Here is a 10,571-nt window from a genome sequence, read left to right as displayed (position 1 = left end):
CTAGAATATAAGACTCTGAGTGGTGATATATCCAGGGCCGGTTGTTTCTACGAGGCCGCTGACGTGGCCGCCTCGGGCGCTGGCCGCTAGGGGCGCTGTCGAGGCGTCGACAGCGACCCGTAGCGCCACCGACGCCTCCGGTGTTGGCGCGGGGCTTCAATCCCCGCGCCCACGCCAAACCGCGACAAGCAGATAGGCCATTTTGCCCTTAGTCTACAAACTAAGGGCAAAATGGCCTGTCTGTGCTGTGCGCATGCGCACAGCCAGATAAGCCATTTTGCCCTTAGTTTGTAGACTAAGGGCAAAATGGCCTATCTGTGCTGTGCGCACGCGCACAGCACAGCTAGGCCATTTGGGCCTTACTTCCTGGTTGCGGCCGCCGATCGCCCGGGCGATCGGCGGCCGCGACCAGGAAGTAAGCCCCAAATGGGCTATCTGCGCTGTGCGCACGGGCACAGCGCAGATAGCCCGTTTGGCCCTTACTTCCTGGTCGCGGCCGCCGATCGCCCGGGCGATCGGCGGCCGCGACCAGGAAGTAAGCCCCAAATGGGCTATCTGCGCTGTGCGCACGGGCACAGCGCAGATAGCCCGTTTGGCCCTTACTTCCTGGTCGCGGCCGCCGATCGCCCGGGCGATTGGCGGCCGCGACCAGGAAGTAAGCCTCAAATGGCCTAGCTGTGCTGTGTGCGTGCGCACAGCACAGCTAGGCCATTTTGCCCTTAGTCAACAAACTTAGGGCAAAAATGGCCTATCTGGCAGTGCGCATGTTTGTTGACTAATGTTTGTTGACTTAGTTTGTTGACTAAGGGCAAAATGGCCTAGCTGTGCTGTGCGCACGCGCACAGCACAGCTAGGCCATTTGGGGCTTACTTCCTGGTCGCGGCCGCCGATCGCCCGGGCGATCGGCGGCCGCGACCAGGAAGTAAGGGCCAAACGGGCTATCTGCGCTGTGCCCGTGCGCACAGCGCAGATAGCCCATTTGGGCCTTACTTCCTGGTCGCGGCCGCCGATCGCCCGGGCGATCAGCGGCCGCGACCAGGAAGTAAGGCCCAAATGGCCTAGCTGTGCTGTGCGCGTGCGCACAGCACAGCTAGGCCATTTTGCCCTTAGTCAACAAACTAAGGGCAAAAATGGCTTATCTGGCTGTGCGCATGCGCACTGCCAGATAGGCCATTTTTGCCCTTAGTTTGTTGACTAAGGGCAAAATGGCCTAGCTGTGCTGTGCGCATGCGCCCTGCCAGATAGGCCATTTTTGCCCTTAGTTTGTAGACTAAGGGCAAAATGGCCTCTCTGGCTGGGCGCATGCGCACAGCGCATTTCACCCGTGGAAGCTTCTAGGCACTAACAACCTACCCTCTACGCATGCGCAATACCATAGCCCGCGCTGTGCATGCGTACTGAAAAAAAAACATTTCCACGAGGCGTGTGGTGTGTGGGGACTGACTAGGACAACCAGCCAAACAACAATCGTTTAACATAAAGAATCAAGGCCCAGGGATACCACAGGTCTCCAGCAGCCTTCTGAGCAAGGTAATCAAGGCTGTCTGAATTAGTGACAACAAGTTGCAACTAAACTTACAAGTCAATCTTACATTATTTTTCAAAATGGATGGGCATTGCTCTTGTGCTTTCATGTTTCCTAGCTTCTTACTACTATAATCAGTTTTATTTTATTTTTTCTTTGTTGTCAGGAGTGACTTGAGAAACTGCAAGTCGCTTCTGGTGTGAGATAATTGGCCATTTGCAAGGACCTTGCCCAGGGGAACACCTGGATGTTTAATTATGTTACCATCCTGTTGGAGGCATCTCTCATGACACAGTTGACTGTGTGTATCATTTGTACAAAAAGTAAACAGTATAAAATATATAGAAGCATAGATTAAAATAAGGAAGTGGATGGGCCAATTTCTAATGTGTGTGCATTCTAATGTGTTAATTCTTCCATCTATGGAATCATTTCTGTAGTAATGTGAGAAATAATTTCAGATATGTGATACAAATACATATTTAAATATTAATTTGTACATGCTTTCTATAAAAGTACATGTTTACTGTTTAATCCCTTGTTTTGGGAGTTGTAGTTGGTGATTTTATGTTATGTTAAAAAATTAATTGAGTAGGGAGTTGTAGTTGCTGGGATTTATAGTTTTAATAATTACATATATTATATAATAATAAAGTAGCTGTGCCCAACCACGCTTTGCTGTGGCGAAGTATGGTGTTCTGGGAAATAAAGAACAGTAGAGTCTCACTTATCTAACATAAACGGGCCGACAGAATGTTGGATAAGCGAATATGTTGGATAATAAGGAGGGATTAAGGAGAAGCCTATTAAACATCAAATTAGTTTATGATTTTACAAATTAAGCACCAAAACATCATGTTAGACAACAAATTTGATAGAAAAAAATAGTTCAATACGCAGTAATGCTATGTAGTGATTACTGTATTTATGAATTTAGCACCAAAATATCACAATGTTTTGAAAACATTGACTAAAAAAATGTGTTGGATAATCCAGAACGTTGAATAAGTGAGTGTTGGATAAGTGAGACTCTACTGTATTGAGGAATTGGTGGTAGTTAAGGTAAAGGGTAAACTTGTTGTCGAAGGCTTTCATGGCCGGGATCACAGGGTTGTTGTATGTCTTTCGGGCTGTGTGGCCATGTTCCAGAAGTATTTTCTCCTGACGTTTCACCCACATCTATGGCAGGCATCCTCAAAGATTGTGAGGTATCCATACCTCATTAAGTCCAGTCATGTCTGATTCTGGGGGTTGGTGCTCATCTCCATTTCTAAGCCAAAGAGCCAGCGTTGTCCGTAGACTCCTCCAAGGTCATGTGGGATGACTGCATGGAGCGGTGTTACCTTCCCTCCAGAGCAGTACCTATTGATTTACTCACATTTGCATGTGTTTGAACTTCTGGGTTGGCAGAAGCTGGGGCTAAAAGTGAGGGCTCACTCTGTTCCCCCAATTCAAACCTTTCGGTCCAGAAGTTCAGCAGCTCAGCGCTTTAACACGCTGTGCCATCAGGGGATATTATTTCCTAAAGGTTGTGAATATACAATATTTCTAATTGGTTTTTTTTTTGGCTTTTAGATGCAAGCATGAATGCTGCAATTAGGGAAAATGATTAGGATGTAAGCCTTGCAGCTTTAAAGCCTGACTGTTTCCTCCCTGAGTGAATTTTTTGTTGGGCGGTGTTAGCTGGCGCTGAATGTTTCCTGTGTGGAATTCCCCTGTTTTCAGAGTTGTGTTCTTTGCGATATGTTATGTGCTTGTACTGTCTGTGGCTGTGAGAAAACAGTGGATTTATCAGACTTTGATGATGGGAATACTTTGTTGGGAGGTGTTAGCTAGCCCTGATTGTTTCCTTTGTGGAATGCTTTCAGACTGTTGGTCTTTATTTATTGTCCTGGTTTTAGAGATTATATTGTTCTGCATTATTCTATCCCAGTAATTATTTCATATTAAAGTAGAATCTCACTTATCCAACATTCGTTTATACAGTGTTCTGGATTATCCAACACAGCCTGCCTTTTCGTAATCAATGTTTTTGTAGTCAGTGTCTTAAATTCATTGTGATATTTTAGTGGTAAATTTGTAAATACAGTACAGTAGAGTATCACTTATCCAAAATAAACGGGCCAGCAGAATGTTGGATAAGCGAATATGTTGGATAATAAGGAGGCATTAAGGAGGAGCCTATTAAACATCAAATTAGGTTATGATTTTACAAATGAAACACCAAAACATCATTTTAGACAACAAATTTGGCAGAAAAAGTAGTTCAATACACAGTAATGCTATGTAGTGATTACTGTATTTATGAATTTAGCACCAAAATATCACAATGTATTGAAAACATTGACTACAAAAATGGCTTGGATTATCCAGAACGTTGGATAAGCGAGGCTTGGATAAGTGAGACTCTACTGTGATTACTACATAGCATTACTACACATGTAACTACTTTTTCTGCCAAATTTGTTGTATAACATGATGTTGTAGTGCTTAATTTGTATAATCATAACCTAATTTGATGTTTAATAGGCTTTTCCTTAATCTCTTCTTATTATCCAACATATTCGCTTATCCAACGTTCTGCCGGCCCATTTATGTTGGATAAGTGAGACTCTACAGTAGAGACTCTACTGTAGAGTCTCTGCTGTACTTAAACAGTCCTCAAGTATAGCATGAAAAGGAATAATGCTCAAATGCTTGGTCCATAACCAGGTCTAGCAAGGCTATTCAATGCTAATCATCATTTTTTGATTATCCAACGCTCTGCTGGCCCGTTTATGTGGGATAAATGAGACTCTACTGTTCTTGGATGGAGCTGCAGGCTGTATTTCTGCTGTGTTGTCATAAGCTGAAAGTTGTTCTGCGTCAGTCCCCTTCCTTATATGACGAGTTGGGTTTTTTAGCAGAAAATGTCAAGCAAGAAGAAGCCATCGGGAGCATTTCATCGTAAAAGGAGGTTGCAGCATAGCCAAGAAGATAAGAGTCAAGCTAAAGCATTAAAAAGGTTTTTCACGACTTCACCATCATGCCAGACAGGAAAGCCAGAGACAACTAAATTGACTGAATCAGATCATGCTGATGACGGAAAGATACCAATCTCAGAGCCTCTACCAGGACCATCAACCAGTCAAGACCTTCTCACTGCAACTTCAGCAATACCATTACCACCTTCCTGTATTGGCATTACTGGGACTGACACTGAAGATGTGGATGAGGATTCATTAAGAGATGCAGCCCTGCCATCTACTAGTCGGCAAGCTATTGAATCGGTAAGTAGATTCAATTTAAAAATATTAGTGCAGATTTTTGGGAAATATAATTGGCCCTGGCCTGTCTTGTTCATTTTTTATTTAAAGATTGCATAACGAGGTATTATACTTATTGATCTTGCATTGCATTACATCTTAGAAAAACTTCTAGAAGTTAACATACACCCCCCTTTTTTTTCAGGAACAAAGAAGAGACCCTTTGTTATTTCTTTCCAATGATTGTGGAGAGTGGCCACTCAAAATAAATGATGAGCCACGGAAAATAATTGTTGAGCGAGGACCACAGCAAGTCAGAGGCATAAAGTTTCCTAAGGACATTCATGGCAGAAAATTTTCCCCATTTCATTATTCAAGGAAGTTGTGTAATGGAGAGCGTGTCAACAGATATTGGCTACAGTATTCTGTATCTAAAAATGCAGTGTTTTGTATTACTTGCAAAATTTTTGGAAACGACACATCCAGTCTTGCAGGTAGCCAAGGGTTTTCTGACTGGCGGAACTTGAGCAGGCTTTTGAGCAGTCACGAGAAATCCCGTCCTCATATGGAAAACCGTTCATCTTGGCGTGAGCTCTCGCAACGTTTGCATTTAAACAAAACTATTGATGCAGAGCATGAAAGACTTATTAATGCTGAAATTAAACATTGGGATCAAATTCTGAAACGCTTGCTATGTGCTACACGGTTTTTGGGGGTTCAAGGATTGCCATTTAGAGGGACAAAAGATGTTCTATTTGAACCTAATAATGGCAACTTTTTAAAATTGATAGAACATATAGCACAGTTTGATGATCCGATGGCTGAACATGTGAGAAGAATCACTTCCAAAGAAACACATATCCACTATTTGAGTAAAAATGTCCAGAACGAGTTTATTTCTTTCTTGGCAGGCAAGGTCCAGAATAATATTTTGGAACAACTACATGAGGCAACATATTATTCTATTATATTGGACTGCACACCAGATATTAGCAACACCGAACAAATGACGTTGGTGGTTAGATTTGTTACATGTAAAGCAAATGAAGATATCTTGATTAAGGAACATTTTTTAGGCTTTGTTCCTGTTGCCAGTCCTTCAGGTGAAGGTATGACAGAAATATTACTCCATGAGTTGGAAGCACGACGTATTCCATTAAAAAACATGAGAGGCCAGGGATATGATAATGGTTCTGCAATGAAGGGAAAACATGTTGGAGTCCAGAGGAGGATCCTTGATTTAAATCCTAGAGCCTTTTATGTACCATGTGGAAACCACTCCCTGAACTTGGTCATAAATGATGCAGCTATGTCTTGCAAGATTGCAGCAGACTGTTTCGCCACCATACAAGACCTCTATAACCTTTTTTCAGGTTCCCCAGTAAGATGGGGTACTTTGTTGAAGCATGTTTCAACTCTCACACTCAAACCACTTAGCAGTACTAGGTGGGAAAGTAGAATCGAAGCATTGTTGCCTTTGAGGTTCCATATTGAAGAAGTATATGATGCCGTATATGAAGCTTCTCATGATCAGAAATTTGATGGACTCTGTAGGAGCCGTGCTGGTGCTCTTCTTAAAAGACTGCAAAGCTTCACATTTCTGTGCAGCATAGTGACATGGCATGAGATCCTGCACAAGATAAATATCGTTAGTAAACAGTTGCAAAAAGTGTCAATCGATCTTCAAAATTCTATGGCTCTTATTAAGAGTGTGAAAAGTTTTCTAGAAAGGATGAGATCTGAAGAAGGTCTAAATAGCATCATTACAGATGCAAAGGAACTGGCAGAAAAAATCGATGCTACTGCCGACTTTGAAAACGAACAGGAAGCTCGACCGAGAAAAGTAAGCAGACAATTTTCGTATGAATGTAAAGATGAAGCTGTACATTCTGGCAAAGAGTCTTTTAAAGTGAACTTTTTTTTTGTTGTGCTTGACACAGCAATATCCTCATTAAAGGAGAGATTTCAGCTAATGGACAACCATAGTGGAAGTTTCAAATTTCTGTATGACATTTCAAGCCTTGGGAAATGTTGGAATGAAAAAGAATTGAAGTACGCCTGTCAACGCCTTGAAACTGTTTTGACAGATGGAGAAGACCACGATGTGAATGCTGGTGATCTGTATACAGAGCTACAATTACTTGCAGATATGCTTCCCCCTGGAAGTCTCCCAGCTGATGCCTTGTCTTTTATAAATCATGGTTCGGAGGATGTTTTCCCAAATGTCTACACTGCATTGAGAATTCTGTTAACACTTCCAATATCCGTGGCCAGCGGTGAAAGGAGTTTTTCAAAATTGAAACTTATAAAAAATTACTTAAGATCTACTGTGAGTCAAGAGCGCTTGAGTGGACTATCAACCTTGGCCATTGAAAATAGCTTGTTGGATGACATGGACACAGATTCCCTAGTACATGAGTTTTCCAAATTGAAAGTCAGAAAAATCAGGTTTTAATTTTTACAAGTGTTCAAGTTAATTTGTGTTAAGGAAAACTGGATGTTAAAAAATTAAAATTGTTGCAAAGTTTATTAAAATATTTATTTATTAAATTATTATTATTATTATTATTATTTATTAAGATTGGAGTTAATTCTATGTAATGTTACTATATGAACATAATGTTGTTAATAAACTTCTGGTTGTAAGGTAAACTCTTTTATCCATTCTATTCACCTCTACCTTCTACCTTTTATTTCTCGGTGATTGGGGTTTTTTTTGGGGGGGGGGGCACCAAAATCCTGTTTCGCTTACACTTGAAAATTTCCTTGGGCCGGCCCTGGATATATCTATCTTCAAAATATATTAAGGACTGTCATGTAGAAGATGATGCAAACAAGCTTGTTTTCTGCTACTCCAGAAACTAGAATATGAACCAAAGAATTCTATTCCAAAAAAAGAGATTCCGTGAAACATGATAAAGAACTTTTTCTTAGTGTAAGAGTTGTTTGACAGTGGAATGGATTGCCTCAGAGTGTCATGGACCAGGGGTCCCCAAACTTTTTAAACAGGGGGCCAGTTCACGATCCTTCAGACTGTTAGAGGGCCGGACTATAGTTGGCCAGTCCACCAAGCAATAATAAATAAATAAATAAATAATCAAAAGATCTCAGCCAGCATTTGGAAACAATAGACATTGACAAAATCACGATCTGCCAACTGCAAAAGGCCACCCTACTGGGATCTGCGCGCATCATCCGAAAATACATCACACAGTCCTAGACACTTGGGAAGTGTTTGACTTGTGATTTTGTGATACGAAATCCAGCATATCTATCTTGTTTGCTGTGTCATACAATAAAATTATAATAATAACAATAATTGATAATAATAACAATAATAATAATAAAGAGGGTTGGAAGAGACCCTTTGGGCCATTGAGTCCAACCCCCTTCTACCTTTGTGCACCGAAAGCACAAGCAAAGCACCCCTAACAGATGGCCACCCAGCCTCAATGTTAATAAATAATATGAATAATAATAAAATAATAATAAAGAGGGTTGGAAGAGACCCTTTCATAGAATCATAAAATAGTAGAGTTGGAAGAGACCTCATGGGCCATCCAGTCCAACCCCCTGCCAAGAAGCAGGAAATCGCATTCAGAGCACCCCCGACAGATGGCCATTCAGCCTCTGCTTAAAAGCCTCCAAGGAAGGAGCCTCCACCACAGCCCGGGGGAGAGAGTTCCACTGTCGAACAGCCCTCACAGTGAGGAGGTTCTTCCTGATGTTCAGGTGGAATCTCCTTTCCTGTAGTTTGAAGCCATTGTTCCGTGTCCTAGTCTGCAGGGCAGCAGAAAACAAGCCTGCTCCCTCCTCCCTATGACTTCCCTTCACGTATTTGTACATGGCTATCATGTCTCCTCTCAGCCTTCTCTTCTGCAGGCTAAACATGCCAAGCTCTTTAAGCCGCTCCTCATAGGGTTTGTTCTCCAGACCCTTACTCATTTTAGTCGCCCTCCTCTGGACGCTTTCCAGCTTGTCAACATCTCCCTTCAACTGTGGTGCCTAGAATTGGACGCAGTATTCCAGGTGTGGTCTGACCAAGGCAGAATAGAGGGGGAGCATGACTTCCCTGGATCTAGATGCTATACCCCTATTGATGCAGGCCAGAATCCCGTTGGCTTTTTTAGCTGCTGCATCACATTGTTGGCTCATGTTTAACTTGCTGTCCACGAGGACTCCAAGGTCTTTTTCGCACACACTGCTGTCAAGCCAGGCGTCCCCCATTCTGTATCTTTGATTTCCATTTTTTCTGCCGAAATGAAGTATCTTGCATTTGTCCCTGTTGAACTTCATTTTGTTAGTTTCGGCCCATCTCTCTAGTCTGTCAAGATCGTTTTGAATTCTGCTCCTGTCTTCTGGAGTGTTCTCCCGTTCTCCAAGAACTCTCAAAGATAATTGCTAGTGGTTATGAAATAACTTCCGCTAATTCCTTCAATACTCTTGGATGTAGCTGATCTGGCCCTGGGGACTTGAATTCGTTTAGAGAGGCCAGGTGTTCCTGGACAGCTTGTTTCCCTATTTGGGGTTGGATTTCCCCCAATCCTTCATCCATTCCATGTTGCTGATGTTGAAGATGGCTTTCTTTTTGTGAGAAGACCGAGGCAAAGAAGGCATTGAGCAGTTCTGCCTTTTCCCTGTCCCCTGTCGCCATCACCCCATCTTTTCCTTGCAGAGGCCCTATCGCCTCGTTTTTCTTCCTTTTTCTACCAACGTAAGCAAAAAAGCCTTTTTTGTTGTTTTTTATGTCCCTGGCAAGCCTGAGCTCATTTTGTGCTTTAGCCTTGCGAACCTTTTCCCTACAGGTGTTGGCTATACGTTTGAATTCTTCTTCGGTGATTTCTCCCCTTTTCCACTTCTTGTGCATGTCACTTTTGAGCTTTAGCTCAGTTAGAAGTTCTTTGGATATCCATTCTGGCTTCTTTGCACTTGTCTTATTTTTCTTCTTTGTTGGCACTGTTTGCATTTGCGCCTTGAGTATTTCACTTTTGAAAAACTCCCATCCATCCTTAACTCCCTTGTTTTTTAATATTGGCGTCCATGGAATGCCGCTCAGTAATTCCTTCATTTTTTGGAAGTCAGCTCTCTTAAAGTCGAGAATGCGTGTTTGACTTGTCTTAGTTTCAGCATTCCTTTGTATTGCAAACTGCAGGAGCACATGGTCACTTGCCCCTAAAGATCCAACCACTTCAACTGTATTGATCAGGTCTTCCACATTTGTTAAGATTAGATCAAGAGTGGCTGATCCTCTTGTTGCCTCTTCTACCTTCTGGACCATAAAATTGTCTGCAAGGCAAGTGAGGAATTTGTTGGACTTTGTACTCTTGGCTGAGTTTGTTTTCCAGCAGATATCGGAATAATTGAAATCGCCCATGACTACTATATCTCTTCTTTGTGCCTGTTTGGTCAGCTGTTGACAGAAGGCTTCATCAAGTCCTTCATCCTGACTTGGAGGTCTGTAGTAGACACCCACGACAAGATCTTTTTGAGTTCCCTTGATTCTTATCCAGATGCTTTCAAGCTGGTTTCCCGGATTACAGTCTTGCATTTCTTCTGCAAAGTAACTGTTTTTGACATATAAAGCTACTCCCTCTCCTCTCCCTTTTGTTCTATTTCTGTGAAAGAGGTTATAGCCCTCAATGGTTAAATTCCAGTGATGGGAGTCATCCCACCAGGTTTCAGTGATGCCTATGACATCGTATGTGTGGTGCTGTGCTAAGAGTTGGAGTTCGTCTTGCTTATTTCCCATGCTCTGAGCATTGGTGTAAAGACATGTAAGCCCCTGTGACCTCCCCTTGAGC

At 42.4% G+C, this 10,571-nt stretch overlaps 1 protein-coding gene across 1 annotated transcript; it reads left to right on the top strand.

Annotated features, from left to right (window-relative positions):
• Positions 1 to 4,219: 4,219 nt before the first annotated feature.
• On the top strand, positions 4,220 to 7,550 carry LOC134298866 (zinc finger MYM-type protein 1-like). The gene is made up of 2 exons (XM_062980334.1): positions 4,220 to 4,794; positions 4,976 to 7,550. The coding sequence occupies exons 1-2, from the start codon at positions 4,435 to 4,437 to the stop codon at positions 7,223 to 7,225; spliced, it is 2,610 nt and encodes an 869-aa protein (XP_062836404.1). The 5' UTR covers positions 4,220 to 4,434; the 3' UTR covers positions 7,226 to 7,550.
• Positions 7,551 to 10,571: the final 3,021 nt, after the last annotated feature.

Source organism: Anolis carolinensis, chromosome 1 (assembly GCF_035594765.1).
Source record: "Anolis carolinensis isolate JA03-04 chromosome 1, rAnoCar3.1.pri, whole genome shotgun sequence".
Classification (NCBI taxonomy): domain Eukaryota; kingdom Metazoa; phylum Chordata; class Lepidosauria; order Squamata; family Dactyloidae; genus Anolis; species Anolis carolinensis.
The sequence above is the reverse complement of the archived record's forward strand: the minus strand, read 5'-3'. Positions and strand labels throughout refer to the sequence as shown.